The 21,586-nt window shown below is 38.8% G+C and overlaps 1 protein-coding gene across 13 annotated transcripts in view; it reads left to right on the plus strand.

Moving 5' to 3' along the window:
• LOC132783620 (protein sickie) overlaps nt 1–21,586 on the plus strand; it is a 213,243-nt gene that overhangs the window by 162,517 nt on the left and 29,140 nt on the right. For 6 of the 13 annotated variants that reach the window (XM_060788903.1, XM_060788909.1, XM_060788899.1 and 3 more), the window contains 6 exons: nt 6,148–6,752; nt 7,451–7,595; nt 7,660–7,962; nt 8,093–8,119; nt 11,402–11,790; nt 11,852–12,003. In XM_060788903.1, coding sequence (XP_060644886.1) covers nt 6,148–6,752; nt 7,451–7,595; nt 7,660–7,962; nt 8,093–8,119; nt 11,402–11,790; nt 11,852–12,003 — 1,621 coding nt within the window. Of the gene's footprint in view, nt 1–6,147; nt 6,753–7,450; nt 7,596–7,659; nt 7,963–8,092; nt 8,120–11,401; nt 11,791–11,851; nt 12,004–19,922; nt 20,345–21,586 lie in introns of those variants that run through there. The other 7 variants (XM_060788905.1, XM_060788900.1, XM_060788904.1 and 4 more) reach the window with 4 other exon arrangements.

The raw sequence follows: 21,586 nt of genomic DNA on the forward strand, positions 1-21,586 counted from the left end.
TGAGGGCTTTAAGTCATGTTTAAGCTGAAGCATAAGCTGAAGTTGCAAGTCGGGTGACGTTGAGTGGCAGCCAAAACTAAAGCAGCTTCTCTCTGTCTGTCTGTCTGTAATGTGCTGAGACCATTTCATGGCCCTCTGCTTTATGGCCACTTTGTGATGCGGATTCTTTCATTCTACCCGAAAATAAAATGAAGAAAGAAGAAATTTCGCTTTCATTGTTATGCCCCAAACCATAATTTATGGCGACTGTCAATGGAACGGAAGTCGTAAAAGGCAAACAATTGCGACAAGGAAGCAGCAGCAGCAGCAGCAACAGCAATAAGAATAGCAACAACTGGGTCCCAGGCAGTTGTATAATTGATGTGCGCCTACAAGTATGCAATGCTTTGCTGGCCTCATCTCTGCTTGCTTGTTGTTTATTCGTTTTCGGTGAGGATGTTGTCTACCCTTCGACATCCTTGACACAGTCAGCAGGCAAATGAATGATGTTGTTGTTGCTTGCTGCTGTCGTTTGCTGCTGAGTGTTGCATGCTCTTAGGCGCTGTTGCAAGGCCAAAGCCAACACAAACACACACACAAGAACTAACGAACCAGCGAATACAGCTGAAGGTTGCGTGCGTGCTTTGAGCTACACCTACACTTTGTAACCGCACCCCGCTTGTCACCACCGCACCCCCCTCCTTCTGCCCTTCGCTTAACGCCTCACATGTTCGACACTTTTATTAATGTGCTTGTAACGCCCGTAGAGCTGTCGGAATTCCATTCATAAAATTTTATCAGCCGTACAAAACATGCACAGCCAGAGTCTGTTTTGTAGGCAAAAAAGCGAAAGCTACGTAGAAAACAGCAGAAGCTGAGAATGTTATGTGTGTGTGTGTGTGCGTGTTTCCTGTGCTATTTTGCCGGCATTGATAACTCAACCTACTTTAACGCCTGTTGACAGTTTTAATAAATGAAAAGAGGCGACAATTCCACAACAATGGTTACCCTACAATAGCCACAAGTGAGGCTGGATTTTAAATGTATGGGTTCTTAGTTGATTTATTGGACCATGGAGCACCTAATTGAGCTAGCTGTGGGAAGAAGATTAAACAACAAATTCGCACTTGAAGGGAAATTGATGCAGAGGTTATAAAAGATAATGAACCTGCGGAATTTAAGCGAAGCAAATTTTAAAATATATTGAAGAAGTCGGTTGAAGATACAGTTTTTTTGGTAAATTAACAAACTTTTGATGTGATAAGAATTTCTTAAAAAATGGAAAGAATGCTCATGCTCGTTTGATTAAATTATTTAGGATATCTTCTCAACTTAAAATAAAGTTAATTCAGATTTTAGAAAATTGTGTAAACTTGAGAAATATAAGAGAAATATGAATTTCTATTTAAAAAAATAAGAATTGTATTAAGTCAGCCAACATTTCCTTTTAGAAGACAAAGTTCGATGCAGTCCCCTTTAGCTTAAATATTAATTAAACCGTTTTTAGGCTAATCATTTGAATACCCAAAAGTCACATTAGCACATTCAATGCCTCTATCAATATGCTGAGCACATCTCAATTGAGTTTTGTAATTAGCCAACTAGTTGCACTAATATATTAATAGACCAAACAAGGCGTCGTTTTTTCCCATCATCATCAACAGTAGCAGCAGCAGAAGTAGTTGGTTGAGCTCTCGCTTAATGGCACCATGAATTAGGGTCAGCAATTTTCAAAGGACTCTCAACTATACGCCTAATTGTCTAGCTAAAAGCTGACCTCCCTCTTTGCAAGCCTCTTTGCCATAGCCAGCTGTCAATTAAAAGCGGCAATTACACGAATATGTTGGCCATGTCTGACTAAATGACCTGAACCGTGCCGGCTGAAAGTTGTTGTGCTTGCCAACACGTGCCGCGTGGCGTTGCATAAATTAGCGAGTAAATTAAAAATTACTCGACAACAGCTAAAAAGAACAACAACCAACATTTTAAATAGCTAAGCCGAAAAACACTAAAGCGCACTTCGAGCCCATTCAGTTTGTTTATTGCCTTTTGTTTTGGCCACCCCAATGCAAATTACATTTTATGCACCAAATTAGTTTCCATTGGTCCTGCGAAACGAAACGAAATTGCGAAGGCATAAAAGCGGCAAAACCAGTACGAAGCGGACATCCATGGAATTTGTTTTCCATGCCCAACTAAATGTACAATATCCAAATGCATTGCAGACTATCATTTACGCCGCATGTGTGTATTTCTTTTGGGACTCCCAAACTGAAATATATACGTATATATTTCAGACATTGCTGTAACCGAAGAGGGGTCAAAATGGGCAGGGCTCCAGGTACATATATCTATGTTTTAGGCTAACACCGTTTGTGGGTGCCACAAACCCCAAATTGTTGGACTTTTCAGTTGTGTGTGAACTCCGTTTGATTTACTTATAGTTCGCATTCAAGGACTGGTTTATAAATGTAATGAATGGATGAAGGTGAAGGCGTATAAATTATGTTTATAAATAGAAGAGGAAGAGGGAATAAAATTCATTTATGTTTTTACTTTGCAGAGAATGCTTTAATTCATTTTTCTTGCCTTTAGCTAAACTATATGCAAAAGCATATCAATTATATTTCACTAACGAAACAGAGCTGATAAAATTACAAATAAATTTCTATGAAATCTGATTTATCTAGTATCCTTTAACATATTTAAATTTTACAATCACAACCATTACTAAATGCAAAATAGATTTCAATACAAAAGACTTGTAATATCTTTTATGGTATTTTTATTGGAATTGTTAAGAGTATGTAATGAATATGCTTGCATATAATTTTTGGGAGACTTAAAAGAATTAAATTTGAAATGCATTGCTGCTCTTCTTGCTGCCCATAGCCATAAAAAGTCTATATTTATTTTTGCAAGCATGTACAATATTTGGCAATACTCTGAAGTAATGAGTTCGTTATGTAATTCCACCTAATGACGCACTTTTCGTTAGGTCCTTGCTGAATGGCTTCGCTGCAGCTCAATTTATTTTTCTGTAATTCTTCTTGAATTTCTTTCATTTTTTAAGGGCTATTAATAGGCAATCCCTTTTTGCTAGCTACGCTTCTGTTTCTGTTGCTGACGTCTGCCGCTGTTTTCATTTCGCTTCTCCATTCTTTTTTTTCGGTTTTTCAACATCTTGTTCAAATTTATGCGCCAATTCTTTTTGTGCACACGTTGCACACGCAACCCCAAAAACTCCCCCCTGAGGGCAACCGAATTGTGTTTGCTGTGCGGGTCAGCCGCTGGTTTGCTGGTGCAGCGCAAATAAATTGCAATTGAAGAGTTAAAGCATACAATAAAGCGCATGCAATATACATATACATATATAAAATGTGTGTTGTTGCATATATATTGCTTTATCTGATGCATATTCAAATGGATTTCAGCTGGTGTGTTGGTTGGCTGTTGGCCTGTCATCGATTTCCAGCACGTCCACTACTGACGTGGCAATCGTTATTGATTTTGTCAACTTACCCTGCAACCTCTCTCTCAATTTTTCTCTCGCCCCTTGTCCTCGTTTCTTTGCCATGCATATTGAGTGTGCGGCAATTTATGAGTTTTATGTGTCACTTCTGACGCTCACTTTCACTCTAAGTGACACATACACCACCGCATTTAAACACACACAACAACAGTCACGCATAGTCCGAAGGGCTGCTCATCCCTCCCCCTCACCCACGCTCACCTTACTTAGTGGACGTCTCAGTTACAGTTATTCTATGACGTTGCCTATAACAGCTCCCTCCTATAGTCTGGGCATATCTAAACGGTAATTGCTTGCCAGGGCGTAGTTGAGTTTTATGACCCAGACAGCTGTTTTCTTCTTCTCCTTCTTTTACTATTGCTTCTGTTATTCTTGCCCTCCACCCTCATTTTGCAAGGCGCTTAAATCATAGCATACTTTTCAGAGTGTTCTACGGAAATTGCCTCAACTTAAGGCAGCTGAAAATGAAAACACAGCAGAAGCCACAATTAGTTAATTCACGTTGCTTCTTGTGCAATTGAATCAAAAGGCGCATAGATCTAATCTAAAGCGCAGCCAGCTTAAATTGCTGTTATTAAATTTTATGGCCGCAACAAAAAAAAATCTACAAAGGCAAATGCGATTTTCTTGCTTTTTGCGTGTTTGCCAAAATGGAATTTTATCTTGCAATTGAGAATATGAAAGCAATTTCTCTCAGCGCTAGAAAATGATGTGAAAATACTGAAATAAGTGAGGGAAAATATAATGGACTAACTTTAAAAGAAACTGAAATCAAAAACGAAAAATTTAACAAGATTTTTAGGAAAAGAGGTTTTTTATACATATTTATTTTATTTTTAATTAATTTATGTATATTCATGAATAATTTTGGAATTAAATCCCTTATAGTCTTTGCTCTTCTAAATCAACTTTGTCTATTAATCTTATTTACCTCTCAAAACAAACATCGTTAGCAGAAGAATGGACTGCGATAAAACACTTTTTATTTAATAAACCTATCATAAACAATATGCGAAATCAGCCCATCACACTCCCCGATAAGATCATCAATTTAAACGAATCAATAGATATGGCATGTGACTGAAGAGTTTTCGGCACTCGCTGCGCCCTTTTTGTTCCTTTTATGAGCTTTACGTTTATAATTTATTAACCATTTCACGAAATTATGCAGACAATTCAATGTTGGGTATTCAAATAAATAGCATTATTTATAATAGCAGCGGGGCGACACGCCCAATTAGCCATGATATATGGCCAAGTTTGGTGTAAGCGGCTTAGACATGAAATTTGATTGCTGACTTTTTTGGGCGAACAATCCTTTTGGCCAGCTTGAGATGGTTTCCGTTACCCGTTTCTTTCTCTCCCTAGCTCTCTTTTGTCCTCACTCTATTCATTGCTGTGCGATTCTTTTGTCATTTTAATTGAAAATTGCAGCCCACCTTCTGCGCCGCATCCTATACAAGCACTTGGACACAGTCTGTCAATGTGCTTTGTCGTCGCTTTTGTGCAGCGAGCTGCAATTGTAATCGCACTTTGCAGCGTTATTTGCGCATCGTCTAAAGTCTATCAGTTGGGGGCTCCTCCATTGTTAGGGACCTGTCAAGTTTGTGCAGTTTGTCGAATCTTCTTTCCCTCTCTTCTTCTCAATTGCTTTGCTGATTGTCAATTGTTAAAGTTGAGCCTCGAGTCTAACGCTTCGCTTTACACTTGGCTGCCTTTGAGTGTGAACCAGCTGCCAAATAAATTATATAACATTTGCTGCCATTTGCCTGCACTACATTAACGTCCAGAATAATAGCAGCAACAACGTTGGACTTGCATAAATTATCCATGCAATTAACGCCAAATAAAAATTAAGCACAGTCGCACGTGGCGTATGCGCAATATGCCAATATCGCAGCAAACTCCAGTTGCTATTACTGTTATTATCATCGCTGTTGTTGTTGCTGTTGTTGTGCTCGTAATTAGCTTCCCACTGACCAAGCTGAACGTCTGAAAGCAATGCATCATCATTGTTTTGCTGTTAACATTCTTTTCGCTTTTCTTTTCGTATTCCATTGGCCCATAAACAATTTGTCTTAAAAGTTGTTGAACTTTTTACGCAAAAGAAAAATATGATTTACATAATGCCGACGCGGCTTTTCGCAGTGTGTGCAAATTGAGTGCCAAAGGCAATATTTTCTCAAGCGAAAAACAAACTTTTTGTTAAGCGAAATTTATTTAAATTGTGTGCAAATAAAGAGTTACGAGTAAAAATTTTCCATTTGATTTATTTAATTTATATGCACTGCAGTTCATTTGGGCAATCAATTTTATAAATACAACTATCAGAATTAAATATTATTAAAGTACAAAATGGACAATGAAAGTTTAAAACAATATAATAAATATAAATATGTTCTAATTGAAATTTAATCAAATGTAGTTGGATATAAAAAATATTTTTGATATCATCTATTGCTGAAATTTATTTTATTTTTATAATATTTGAAAAAAATTAAATTGCCTTATTTTAAAAATTGCGGTTTAAGCAACATATTATTCATAAATAACAATATTTTTTGCTAGAAATCAAATTTTTGATTAGTATATTTATGTGTATACCTAATTTTGGTTCTTCTTTCTTTCGTTTGCAGCATTCGCAGCAGTCGCGGATCACTTGATAGCATTGGAACCGCTGCTAACGGCAGCTCGGCTGCGAGTCAGGCCAGTTCCAGTGGCAGCGGCAGCGGCTGCTCAACGAGCAACAACATCAACAACAACAACAACAATAATAACAACAACAACAACCACAAAATGGATGGCAGCCCACATCATAGGCCTGGCTCACGAAATGGTCGCGATAATTGGAGCAAAATGCCGGAACCCCTTAATGGCCACAAGGTGGATAAATCGGAGAAGTCATCACCATCGCGTCGCAGCATGGGAGGTGGCAACTCTGGCGGTGGCGGTGGCAGCAACGGAGGCAGTGGCAACTCCTCGAAACAAGGCTCGCCATCGGCCTCGTCACGCACCAAGGGAGTTCCACCCAGTTTCGGTTATGTGAAACGTGCCAATGGCAGCATTGCGTCCACGGCGGAACAACAGAACATCGCCATGCTGATGGCCGCCGGTGCTCATGGTGCAGGTGCAGTTAATGGCTTGCCCTGTGGACGCACCGCTCACGTTTCGGCAGTGCCGCGCACCGCCAGCGGGCGTAAGGTCACCGGCGGCACTCAAACGTTGCCCAACGACATGAACAGTAAGTTGACTTTAGGGCTATAACTAACAAGACTATGTTATAAGGAACTTTGGATAAAATTTTGTAATGTATAACAAAAAAAATACCCACAAGTTAGGGAATTAGTTAAAAACAAATAACTACTTAAAACTTGAAGTATTTAAAAAATAAACATTTTGAAATAAACTGTTTAGGATGTGTTATTTTCATTACAGCAACATATGTATATTTTTAAGCAAAATATATTTTAATTAAAGCAAATATTTACTAGTAAATTCCAAATATTCAAGAAGTTTTAAGAAATTCCGACGGAATGCAGAACGAAAAATATAACGTCTTCACTTAAATATAATATTAATATTACAAATGGTGAAATTCTATTAATTTATGAAACAACACATAAAATTTAGCTTAGAAAACACATTAAAAAATGCTCTAAATTACGTAGAAAAATATTAAAAATATTACTTCTCATTTTCTTAAAGATCAACATTTTTTTGTTGCAATACTGATTTAATTCCATCCATTAACAAATTTTTGAAAGTTTGCTTTACATATGTAACAATAACACTTCAAATAGAGTTAAAAATATCCATTTTGAATTTTAAATTAAATAAATAAATGTTATAAAACAATCTACAGGCATAATATTAATTAAACTATTTTGAATATTGTGTTATTTGTACATTAACTAAAATGCTCTTCTATTTTTTTCGTAGAAATGCCACCGAACACGCAGCATCGCAGCTTCTCGCTGACAGGCCCAACGGCGACTCAGCTCAGTCAGTCCATCAGGGAGAGATTGGCAACTGGCTCACACAGTTTGCCCAAGCCTGGCAGCGACATGCATGTGTTTCAGCACAGGTGAGGCAGTTAAATTGCAGACAAAGTCCATTGAGATATAAAACTGTTTTCATTTATACCCTAGAATAACGACACGAGGGGGTGTGACACGTCACGATGGTTCGCTATCGGATACACAGACTTACGCAGAGGTCAAACCAGAATATAGCTCATACGCCATGTGGCTCAAGCACAGCAATACAGCTGGCAGTCGACTCTCCGATGGCGATGCCATAGATCAGATGCAGATTGGTTCGCCGGCGATGACTCGCCACGGTCACAAGATGCTGCACAATCGCTCAACTGGCGGCGCGGGTCAAATGCCTGTGCAGGGCAATGAATCGCCGTATGTGCAAAGTCCTCGCATGAATCGCAGCAACAGCATCAGGTGAGTCTCCATTGCTGCGCTCAACGAATATGAAGCGCATGCATAAGCCCTCTCTCTCTCTCTCTCTCTCTGTTTCTCTGTTTCTATCCTAACTTTCACAATTTTCTCGTCTTGCGTTTATCCCTAAAAGCTACTTGAAAGAACGGACATATCCAAGGTGACTTTGCCTCACACATTGCTATGTTTTGTCGTACACACACGCTTTTTCAGTTACGCGTTTAAGTTGCATGCCACGCCCATTATTAACGTAACGGAGCACTCAAAAACAATCAGCGCCTCACTTGCCACTTTGGCGCTTGGCGCTTGTCGCTCACGCAAAGTGTTTGCCTCTTGCAATTTACATTTACGTGTTGCATACTGCATTTGCAGCGTCGCCAAAATGCTCCACCTTCATCTTCATGTGTGTCGCCGTGAGGGTTTGACTGTGTGTGTATCCTTCTGTAAGTGTGTGTGTGTGTAGCAGACGTCTGTCTGACTTTCAGATTCTATTCTCCTTAGTTTACATTTTTTTAGAAGTCTCAATTCTCTTTAACACAAACTTTGTATTTATTTGTTCATTTATTTACGAAACTATGATTAATAAAAGTTTTTGTCATTTAAATTCCTCTCATATTAAAATTTATGTTTCTCAAACATTTCTGTTCTAAATATGTCAAGAACTTTGCCCATAATTCTGTTATTTTTTATTAAACTCAAAATCAGATAGCACAACAACTAATATCGCTGTTAAGGGTAGAAAACAACCATTCTTTGCATAGCTGAACAGATTCCATTTGACCTTAGTGCATGGAAACGTGTTGCCGCCAAATACAAACATGTTTATGTATGTATGTATGCACATGTGTAATGAGCTTGTTTTTCACTTGCGCGACTAAAAGTATGCAAACAATTTGTAATAGTTTAGTTTTTATGGTCGTGGAGGTCGCCATATGCTTGCCAGTTTTATCCAAGACCCGTGCATATTTTAAAGTTTCAGTAAAAGCCACAGAAAAAATACGAAAATAAGCTTTAGTTTTCCGGCGACACGCCCAAATTGTTAAAGGGGAACTTTTTCAATGTGGGGCGTGGGACCCAAAACAGACAATGTGAAAGTTGTGTAAAACAGCAAAGTGTGCAAAAAAAAGAACCAAAACGAAAAACACAAGGAATGAACACGAAATGGAAAACGAAAAACAGAAGGGAGAATCGCATAAGTGTAAATAACAGCTCAGGGGCCTCAGAAATGTCAGTGCGGGAGTGGGGAGAGCCACTGAGGGGGCGGCCAGATTATTATTTGACATGTCAATAGGTTTGTGAACCTTTGACTCGACGATGGGGCTCAGCTGAGACGAAAGTTTTACTTGTGTTGTTTGTACATTGCATTCCAGCCACGTCAGCAGTTGGCAACCATGTAGACTCTCAAGTGCTTCATTAAAAATTTTACCAGCAAAAAATGGTGATAAAAACCAAAAAACTGAAAGAAGCAAAGACAACAAAAAATACACAAATAAAGTTCAGACTGAACAGAAAGTTCGACAAAACTGTAAACGGATTTTTGCGAGGGAGTTTTATAGATGGCGCAATAAATTATGAAAGTCAAATGGAGACTGGCCAAAAAAATATACAGAAGAGCAAAAACTCCATTTTTACAGCAATGTTAACAAAATGTGCTCCACAAAAAGTGCAGAATATAAATATTTAATTCTTAAATCAATAATAAAATAGAACTTGTGTTTGCGAAAAGTCGAATTGAATACTTAGAAAATCTTTTAATTAAACTGCAATGTACACAAACGAATTCGAGATCTCTAGAGAATAGTTTTCATATGAAATTCATCGAAATTAAGTTCACAGAACTTAATGGTTGGTCATTTGTTTGAAACTGGGCTAAAAGCATCTTCCACATTTAATGTTGAATTAATGCTCTACACAAAGTAATTGTATACTGTTGTAATTCAAATACAGCTTACACTGATAGGTACGAATTTATGCGCTTTCCTCTTTCCTCTCATAAGGCGTGAACCGCTCCTGTGTGCTGGCCAAACTAATATGCTCTGGCTGTCTTGGGTCGCACTCTTGCTTTCAATGCATCAATTATGCAAAAGGAAGTAGCGTGTGGCATGTGGCAGCACCAGTGTAACCAGTTTCGGTGGCTTGTTATCAAATTTTACACAAGAACAGCAGAGCACACACACGCAGTACACAGCGAGTTGTTGTGCCAAATGCCCCAGAGCGTAAAGTAAACGCCCTGAAGCGTACCAAAAACCGTAACTAACACACACACTAAGACAGACAAACAGACAGGCAGGCAGGCAGGCGGACCACAAATGCAAACATGGAAAACTTGTGTAGACGAAAAGGCGTTGTACACACACATGACGTATACGTAATATTAGATTTGCATGCGAAATGCCATTAATGTCAGTTATCAGGCAACAGAGTGAGCAGCAAACGAGAACTGAGCACAGATTTGTCCAGCCACCAGGCATACTATCCTTTATCCCTCCTTCCGCCTCTCTCTCTCTCTGTCAATCTGCTTCGTTGTCTCTGTGGTCATTTGCTAAGCTTTTGAAGGCATCACATTTTATGACAATTTGTCGAGGGATTTGGCATGAGAATGCACAACTTCCCCACACCAATTTGTTATCAGCACTACCCACACACACACGAAAGGCTAGACATAGAGGGGGAAGGGAAACTCTTGTCAAATTGGCAACGCAGTCTCTGACAAAATTAAACGGAAATTTGAAGCGACGCCCGAAAGTATGCAACACATACGACATTCGCATGCAGATTGGCCTAATAAACTGCACAACCACAACGGAAATTTGCAAGTGTCTGGCAAATGGCTCACACCACATCGCATGACACCAGCCAAATACCAAACCACACACCTACTACCTTACCACACACAACAACAACTGCAATTAAGCCATGTGGCAAATTGTAATCCTTAGTTGCACAGTGGACACAGAGCATATTGAGGCGCTGAATTGTGACAACAATTGGGGCAACTTGCGGTCACTCGAAATGCATTGCAATTATTCACGAGTTGCATAATTAATACGCAAATGCCAATCAATTAATTTATTGCTGCTTTACGCGGATAAAAGCATATTTTCATTAAGGGCATTTCATGTGCATAAACCACTTTTAAATGCGTTTTTAATCATTACATTTACAACTTCTTTACATTCATTTAATTGTTAAGAAGGAGTTTGCTTGTGAAATATGTTTTTCATTTCCGTTATCTGAATTTAATAAATAAATTACGGGATTCATATCAATTATGTGTACGTAATAAAAAGGGGAATATTCATACTCAGCACTCATTCATTTAAATATGTAATTTAAGTTCAATAAAGTTTTCTTATTTACGCACAATCATAATGGCGAATTGGCGACACATAAACTTGATCACATTTGCTGACATTTTCCGTTTCGCTTCAATCACTCACAGATCCACCAAATCAGAGAAAATGTATCCCTCAATGCTGAGCCGTGGCGGCGATGTGGAAATCGAGCCATATTACTGTCTGCCCGTGGGCACAAATGGTGTGCTCAGCGCCCAAATGGCAGCCGCTGTTGCTCAGGCTCAAGCTCAAGCTGCCCAGGCTCAGGGTAATGTGGCCGGCAATGTGTCTGCCGTGGCCTGGAGTCAGCCCACATCGCCCACGCCCCTCAATCGCGGACCTTTCGGAGCAGCTGCTGCCTCAGCATTATCGCCCACACACGGCACAGTGCCTGCGGCTGCCGCATTGGCAGCGGCTCATGGAGGCGCTGGCGGAGGTGGCAACAACAGCATTACCGCCTCGCATCGTCTAACATATCCCAAGAAGAATGATGAAGGTGAGTCATAGTTAGCTGAATTAAATGCGTTGTCTTCTCTAACATATTTTCCACTTTTCAGTACATGGCAGCGCTGCATCACTGCTGTCGGGCGGCAGCTCGTTGTACGGTTCGGCGGAGGAGCGACAGGCGCATGAGATACGCAGACTGAAGCGAGAACTGCAGGATGCTCGTGAACAGGTGCTCAGCCTGAGCAGCCAGCTGTCAACAAATGTAAGTACTCATCCGCATAACTCACAATTGCTGTCAAATTTCCGAGCACTGCATGCCATTTGAGTGCATTCAGTCGGGCAACTCTGTTGTAATCTATTGATAAGTCTGGCGCATAGAAGATGCAAAAGTTACTCACTATGTTTGCTACTTTGCTTGTGGGGATAAGGTTGAACAATGGCAAGTAACACAAAATGGCATCTTAAGAAGGTGTATTGACAGCTAAATAATAGAAAAGTTCTTTAAGGTTACTCAGCTTTGCTTAGAGATATACCAATGATCAAAAAATATATAATATATATTTCCATTTAGTTAACAACAAAAAAGTTCAATATTTTTAAATGCAGCTTTATTTAATAGAAAGATATCTTTTTGTTAATCTGTATAAATGAAACTAAACAAAAGTGATATTAACAATACGTTTAAATATCACAAATTGATCCTTTAATATGTCCGCAAAACTTAAATAACATTATAATTTTGCAACGCTGAACTATCGCGAATTTTTAAAATGTCTTCTACAAGACTTGATGATAGGATTTCTAAACTGTACAATTTGCATAGTTGGACAGAACATATCTAAATCATTCCCATTTACTATGTAAAATTTAATTCAAAATAACCACATCCTTATGGTTAGATCATTTGAATAAGATATTGCTAAATCACTTGCATAGCTTAAAGATTTGTTTCTTAACTGCATATCTCAAGAATCCACTTTACACACAACAATTTTACCTTCAAACCTTTACACAACTTGACGATTAAATCTGATTTATGGATCCTCTCTTAATGAAATGCATAATTCAGATGCATAACTAAAAGATATACCTGCTTTTTGCCGAGTAATTTGCGTAACTTAAACGAACTTGTCTCTCAACAAGGTGTATAACACATTTGAACATCAGTGCAAGAAAGTTTGGCCAACTGCCAGGGGAATCATTTAGTTGCTGCCGCAAAAAAGGCTGCAACACTCTGGGGCAGCTGTTGCAGCATTTTGCGCAATTCCATTGACTACTTTTGGGGCACGCTGCTCAAGAATGCAATTGCCAACGTAAAAATACAAGGAAATAGCCCGGTAACAATGTTGCGGCTGCTGTAAAGCTTTAAATTGCTGCAGCATAACTCCAAGTCCGACATTCCCTCGCTTCCCCCTTCGATAACCACTGAGTTATTTACCTTATCGGATGCTGTAACTGTCGTCGTCACCGTCGTCGTGTTCTGGAATTCGTTGAGTTCTCGCTTATCGGGCTCCCAGTCATGTCGCATTTTTGTCAAAGCTGTGAGCAACTTTTACGCTAAGTTGCCTTCAGTCATAAGTATTTCCTCGCCACTCCTCTTAACTATTCTTTGGAGCTCAAGTTGTCAACAAAAGTCACGCAAAAGTCTGATAAACTTCCGTGGCAGTCGAGACAGATGTACTCCAAACGGGAGTCAAAAGTTTTGCCTACTTTCAGGCGGAGCTTGGAGGAGCTTGTTCCATGCAGAAAATTGTCTGCATGTGAGCGCAAGTTGATTTTATTGTTGCCTCTGTGCATATCTATCAAATAACTCGTCAACAATGTTCATCATATGGAGACGCACGAGTGTATAAAATAAACTTTAAATTGCATTTTTAAGTCTGGGCAGCCAGACAGCAGCAATTTCTTATTTCTTCGGATTTCTTCTTTCTTTCTCTTTCTTATTTAACGTCTTGTAATGCTATAAAATATTTTATGGGTTCCCCACCTCCCACACACACATACAACACCTTTCTCGAAATTTATCGAGGCCAGGCAGACAGACATACAAAAACATATATATATATACTAAACGTATACTATTAAACATTTCGCCAGACAACCATAAATCTGTCGCAACTCAAGGTCAAGGCGTACGTGTAAATTGCCATTTGATGGATTCGATGAGTTAACCCTCGTCTCCATCTTGGCCATCATCAAATGGTTTTAAGTGAGCTTTAAACAGCTCGAAAGTTTGTAACAACTTTTACCAATTTCCGCAGCGAGTCAAGCGTGAAAAATGTCATTTCAACCAGACGAACAATAATAATAAACTTTGCTGTGGCAACTCCACTGACCCTCTCTTTCTCTACCTCCCTCTCTCTCTAGCTCTCACTCTGTCACTCGCTAAGCAGCTGCCATAAAAGTGCAATGCAATGCGTCTTGTCTTAGACAAAAGTCTGAAATACGAGAACAAGAATAATTGCAATGAAGTTATGTCTGGCAGCATTCGCATTTGCTGCCATTATTATTATTATTATGGCATTGAGTGAGTTCCCGTTTTGGTTCCTCAAGGAAACTGGGAGGGGGAGTACGTATGTGTGTGTGAAGTGGGCGGGGTCATTATGGCCACTGCAGAAAGATGTCTTTGCTTGGAATTCATGTAGGTAGCTGCAAATGGGTCGTCTCTGGTGGCCTCAAACTGCAGTTACATGTTCTACAATTACACTGAAGTCTTAGAAAGTTTATAAATTGCGATCATTAGTCGAGCCAGTCGAGCAGGTGACCCTAAGTGAAGTCTGCTTTAGGAAAATCATTAATGAAATGAATAAAGAAATGCTTTGGGATTAAATTGAATGGGTTCTTAGACTAGTATTTATTCTTTACAAATACAGATTAAAATAATTAATGTCATTAGATGGGACAGTCAAGCAGATGATCTAAAAAATAAGTCTTAAACATGAAAACTACGAGAACAAAGAAAAATATTTAAGAAAAATATTTATTTCCAATTCAAATCAAGCATGAAAGAAACATTTCGTTAATTTCCATTTGCCTTAACATTAAACAAAACAAAATAATATATATTGAGAAATACTTGGACCAACATTTAATTACATCTTATTTTAAATGTATAAATGAAGAAATTTTAAAATTTAAAATGTTTTGCATAATTATAGAGAAAGTAGCTTGAGCCTTTTTATGTCATAAATTTTTCAACTTTTTCAGAATACTAATATTAATTTTGTACATTTTGCTTTAAAACCACTTTATTGTCTCTCTGTGAGTTCTCAAATTATCATCACAAATAAAAAAGTTTGCGTTTAATTTTCACAACAATAAAAATGATAACAGCAACTATGTTTTGTGCTATTTAATTAAGCCATCGCTTTGATAGCTGGGCGTGGCAAACGAACGTCATAAACTTGGCCAATTGCAGCCGTTAACTCTCCAGCAACTTTAAATGTTGCACAATTTCAACTTTTGCAAACAAAACGATTCTTGAAGAGAGAGACAATGCCGGAGAAAAATGATTGTGTTCAGTGGCAGAGCCGCGCCCACTTTATGTTTGTATTTGAAAAGTTTTTTAATTGCCCATTCGACGCTTTCCCTCACCATTTGCCATTTTCCATTTTTGCCGCCAATTTGGCCTTCCGGCCCAAGCTGAGCCTGAGAGAGTGGATTGAGTCTGGCGCTTAATTAATTTCAGCTATGAGTAATAACATCATAAATGCCAATCCGTGGCATCTATCTCTATGCATCTCTTGCTCTGCCCTCGCTTGCCCCATCTCGTCGCTTTGTCAGCAGTTTTGCGGCATATTATTTGCTATTGGCTTTTTTATTGACAGACGTCGAGCAATTTCACTTTGCGGTCGCACAAAAGCAGCAAAAGTGAGGCACAGTCCTCAAACCCTATACAAGTATTTTCCCCCATTTCTTTCATTGCCAATCCCCAATCCCCTCGCTGCCATTTATGTTAGTTGAGTTGAGTTGAGTTCGTTTTATCAGTTTTTCAAATTGTGTCCCCTGACTGCCAGATGCAGTTCTTAAACTTTTCGAATTGTTTGCAATGTGTGTTGAGGGAAATGTAGTAACAATAAAAAAAATGCAGAAACGAGTTGAACACAACTTCTCAGCTAAAGACGAATGACAACAAGATAACACGTCCATTGAAATTTTCCCATTTAAATTGCGCACATACATATATTTTGGTAAATTGTAAATTGTAGCACCATTTATTATGACTGTTGAAGAATTGAGGAAAAAGTTTCTTAAAATCTGTCCAAATTTAAACAAGTTTCAATAGTTTTAATAGACATAATGCCATATAAGCTACAACAGATATATTTATAAAACATCTCTCTTAAATTGGCTTTTATTTTGAAAGACACTTAAGCAGAGACTATTTATATTGTAAAACTATAGAACCCCTTTGTAAAATATATCTTTAAACTCTCATTTTAAACAGCTCTTATGCTTTAATTCTTTCTTATTAATTCTTATTTTAATTAGAGTAAACTCACAACTTCTTTCAAAGCGTGTTGTTTTCTTCCCTTTTAATCCTTATGAACTACCTCGAAACAAAGCTTTTGAAGCTCTGAACTTTAAGATAGTTTTCTTAGCCATCTTATCCCAACTTCACATTTCGCTTAATTTTCAAGATATGCCAAAACTCTTGGCAACAACAACATTTCACTCTCTCTCTCTCTCTCTCTCTCTTTCTGTGTCCATATTTCTAGCCACCTATCAGGCTAAGCTTTATGGTAGCCGCTAATGTACTCTCTTGCTAAAACGAAGAGGGCAAAAGAAAATAAAAATCAGAAACATAAAGAAGCTTATGAAACTTCCAACCTACATCAACTTTAAACAGCTTTTGCCTCTCTGGCAACAACAGCAAATACAGAGACCTCAATTGGGCAATCTTATCACTGACCATAAATATTAAAGCACAGCAATAATAACAACAGCGGCAACACCACAACAACAACAACAACATAGCACGAGGCACCACTAGACAACCCCAGAGGCGAGGCCCAACCACAATTCAAGGCACAGCACAAACACTGTGGCAAGTCTCGAGCCACGCAACGCGCCCATTTATCACGCACTCCAAATTGACCCAGCTGACCGATGGTCACACACACAAACAAAAACAGACACACATAAGAGCATTAGAAGCGTGATAGAGATACCACCTTATCCCCCCTCCTCGCATAATAATCATAACTATTTATAAGAAGATCGCCACAAGCGTCAAATCCACTGAGCAAAAGCAGATGATTCGCAAACATTACCAAGAGGAGGCAAAGGGGAAAATGGGGCACGGAGTAGAGTGGGTGACAAAGGGGCAGCGGGTTACAGAAGCGAGATAACAAAAAACGTTTTAAGTTCTTCGCTTTAATTGATTTGGGATTAAAGACAATTCGCTTGTCAATATTTGTGCCACTTGAAACTTGTTGAGGAAGAGTCGAGGGAGGCAAGATTCAAACATAGAAGAATGCGAATGTGTTCTGGAGACTCGTCGTTAAATTCTTTGCTGTACAAATAGTTTAAATGGACTTTAAATGTGCAAACTGCTGAAATTGCCAGAGCACTCAAGTGACAGTTGAACAATTGTTGCTATGCTTTAAATGGGGCGGATAAACCATAAATTTGTTAAGCCTTTTTTGTGGCGCTTCAACTGTGCTATTGTTTCTATTAATATTATTAATATTAACTATTTGCTTGTTTCTTTTCTATTTCTAGGTAAGTGCTTTTTTATGCTCTCTCTATTTCATTTATTTAAGAATTGGTATGTACAAAAATTTTCTAAGATTACCAGAGACAATTTTACTCAATCATTTAAAGTCTTTGTGATTTTCAATTACTTAATCGTTGGTTTATTTTTTTGAAAGAATAAGATAGATTCCAAGACGAATTTTCTGTCGATACTTCAAACTTAAAGCTATTTTTTTGCAACAGAAATCAATTGCTTTTTATGATTACAAATATTAAAGAATGTGCTAATAAAACAGTTTTCTCAAAATATTTGACAAATCTCAAATCATGTGAGCTCAGACTTGAATTTCTAAATCTTAATTCTCTTCTCATAATCCTCGATGGATTTGTGGCAACAGAAATAAATTGCTTCCATTGCTAATAACCCATATAGAATCATCGTGGATATCCATGCCAATAAGTCCACTAAAACGCTCGACTTATGCCAGTCAATGACTTCCAGAGCTCCACTCTGAGTGCGCTCAGAGTGTCCCCAATCCCAAACGCTCCCCACGCATTTCACATGAGTTGGCAAAAATGGCAAAGCCATAAGTCGGAGTCGAGTAAATGCAAAAAATACTCGTACATATGCTCATAAATTTTTTTGGCTGCCAACTGCTTTGCTTGCCTTGGCAAATGTCGAGGCCAAGTTGAGGTCCCCAATTCCCCCTACTCCTGCCCCTTCAATTTCCATAAAGCCAATGGCCAATGGCGTCTCAATTTGACATAATCAATCATTTTTGAACTCCCTCTTCCATTCGCTATGCCAGCAATCACACTCGTTAAACAAACCCCGAAAGTTTTTACAACTTTATTATGCCGCACTTTCCCCCCACTCGTCCCCCTTGAATACATGCAATGTCTAGTGGCGAGTCTCCCCTTTTCTTTTGCCCCTTAATCGCGATTTTTCGGTTTGGACTTTGTTGTCGCTGGCGTTGGCGCCGCAGCGTCTCGCGCTAAAAATAAATGATGCCAGCACACAAAGTGTGTGACTGCAGCGCCCAATACCCGCTATACTCTATCCTGGGGTGCTTCGACTAACTACAAAACACAAATTTGCACAATTTTTTCACTTCTTCGCCCCCTCCGCTAGCTCTTTACTGCGCAACTTCATTTTCGTCCTTTACACACACAGGAAGCTGCGTCTGTAATTTTTTCTCTACGCTGAATAGTTTTGCCAACATCTAAATAAAAAGCAAGTCGATGGGGCAGACGACGCTGGCAGCGGTAACGGTGATGACGCCGCCAACGGCGACGGCAGCAGCGACGGCGACAGCGATGTCGACAGAGCCGCCGCTTTGGCGCCAGCTGCTCGCCCCAGTCTGATGTCTGCGGCGTGGCTCCTGTGGCAACACTGTCCTCGCAGACTGAGCTAGACAACCCTTGTGATGCCCTGTAGGGCATTGGGTTATGCGATTCCAATGAGATAAACTATACATTATGAAGAAGAAGAGTCTTGTTCTTTTTTGAAGGTTATATTTTCCAATATTTGAAAGTTGCAGAGCATTTAAAATAATCTATATAAACTAAAAAAATAATGACATTATTTTAAAAAGACATTTTGTATTTGATCTTATTGTTTTTATTATTTTGGTATCAGATATATAAATATTAATCTTTTAATCTATTTTCCGATTGAACTAAATGAATTAAATTAAATCTAATCTATTTAGAAAGAGAACATTAAAACTTTAGTAGTTTTAATATTTTTATTTTCCAACCTAATAAAGAAGTGTATCTGAAAAATATGACGTATTCTAAGAAATTTTCTGAATGTATATTTTCGTTAGAGTATACAATTTTATGTGGTAGAGTATTACAATCGTTTCTGTATTCATACAAATGAATTAAATTCATAGGGATTATTCCCATTGCCTTTGTATTACATCTTTTGTGTGTGCTCTCATATTTGCTGTATAATTTAAATAATTTGCACAATTATAGCGTATCCTTGCTGTCACATGAGTCTGCACAATTTTGTTTCAATTTTTATTCCCCTCTCTCCGCACCACCCTCCTCGATTACTGTTTTTGCCGTTTTGATGCTGTTATTTGTTTTGTCGCCGCCGCCGAGCCGCCGCTGCTGACGTTGACGGCGACGCCGACCGCAGATGCTGCTGCGGCGCAGCAGGACGCTTGATGTGTTTGGCTGCCAAAGGATTTGGGAGTCGAGTGTGTCATATTCAGTTCCGCATTCGATGCGGCAGACATCGCAACGTACGCACAGCGTTTGGCAACATTTGGCAATCGGCTAGGCAGTCAACATTCTTCGTGGGCAGCAACATGTTGATAAAGTGCTACACATGTTGCTGATCGCCAGCAACTCGCAGTCTCGCTCGCTCGCTCTCACTGCACACAACTAAAGTCGCGCTCAGCGCTCTCTCGAAGAGGCGATTTTGTGCTCTCGCGCTCTCAACTGATCTTTGACAACATGTTGTTAGTATAACGCGAACTGCTTAGGAAAGCGGACGTGCTGCGCGTCGTTGCTTTTGTGTCTAGTATCTTTTTCTTGAGTGCGCCGAGTATCTTGCAGTACGTTAAACGTGAGAAGCGCACAGGCTACGTGATCGTGTTTGTTGTTTATTTGTTTAACTGATTACTGGAGTGTGTGTGTAAAGCGAAGTGTTGCGTGAATTGTAATTTAAAGAAAGGTTCATTGAGCATATTTTTGTTGTGTGCTGAAAAGCTTTAAAATCTATAAATAAATACAAATATAAGCCTAGGGCCTATAAACGTGCGATAAGCGAAGCACAAAAAAGAAAAGGAATACAAAAAATAGCAACAAAATTAAAGCAAAATAAATACATATTAAATGGCAAACCGGTCGCTGAGTTCTACGAGTTCTCCAAGCAGAGTAAAGTTCAGCTGGTCAGTTAACAAACTAGCAAAGCAGCGCAAAGTAAAACAAAATGAAATACAAAAGCCAAACAAATTATCTGTTTGGTGTTGAGTTTGTGTGACACAAAAAGATAACAAATGAAATTGCATACAACTGTTTAAATTAGCCGCAAGATAAAATGATAAAGAAATTTAAGCAAATAAACAAACACAATGTTGCAGCAACATTTGTGATGCGGAAGCTGAAAACAAACAAAAACAAAGTGTGCCAGCCAAAGAGTGATCCAATCATAACGATAAAAAACCCTACATTGTCCCGCCCAAAAAACTCCAAAGCGTGCTCATTGCCAACAGTTAGCAGTTAAAAACCCTATCTACAATATCGCCCAATATCAGGAGTGTCTCTCGACAGTGACTCGACTAAAGTTGCACAATCAGCAGACAACAATACGAAAACAAAATGTATATAGAGGAAAATCTGCAACATCAGCTACCATATGAGTCGAGTTGAGGGAAACCGAAACTGAAACCGAAACGAGACTTGCTTATTGTCATACTGAAACGCAGTTATTGTTTCTCATCAAACAGCAACAAATTAAGCAGACAATCAGAGAGGGAGTCTGGTAACAACAATGCCAAATTGTTTAATGGTGCATGTCGAAATGAGCTACGTGAATTGTTCAGAATTGCTGCATCAATATATAAAATCGAGCCAGTGGCTGAGGCTTTAAACGGGGTTCTAAGAACTTAGTACTCGACTAGCAGTAATAAAGATAATATCTTTGCTCTACCTTCTGTTATAATTATGTTCGCTGTCATCCTCTATCTTGTATTGTATCTTTATTACATTTCTGTCTCCTGCATTATACTTGCAACAATGTAAAGTTGTATATACTTTCCTCTCGCATGTCCAAAACGAAAAGTTCTACTTTGTTTGTGGAGTTTGTTTAGTTGCTTGATGGATACCTGAACTCAAAGATCCCATTTGTGTTCGGCTGCATTTGCCATTTTGTTGTGCTTTGTATCTTTGCGTTATTTTTTCGCTAATGGCAGCGCAAAGCCCGTGACAGGCCAATATATCACAAGCAAACAGAAACAAATCCCGAAAAAAAAAATACAGAAGAAAAAATAATCAAATTAGGTCTCGACTGTACACATGGCAATGTTGGCAGCATTCACAGCATTCAATCCAAAACAAAATTCCCCGGCACCCTCGCTGTCACCCTCATCCGGACACTCACATGTGGCAGCTGTGTATGTGTGAGAGAGTTC

Source organism: Drosophila nasuta, chromosome 2L, assembly GCF_023558535.2.
Source record: "Drosophila nasuta strain 15112-1781.00 chromosome 2L, ASM2355853v1, whole genome shotgun sequence".
In the NCBI taxonomy this organism is placed as follows: Eukaryota; Metazoa; Arthropoda; class Insecta; order Diptera; family Drosophilidae; genus Drosophila; species Drosophila nasuta.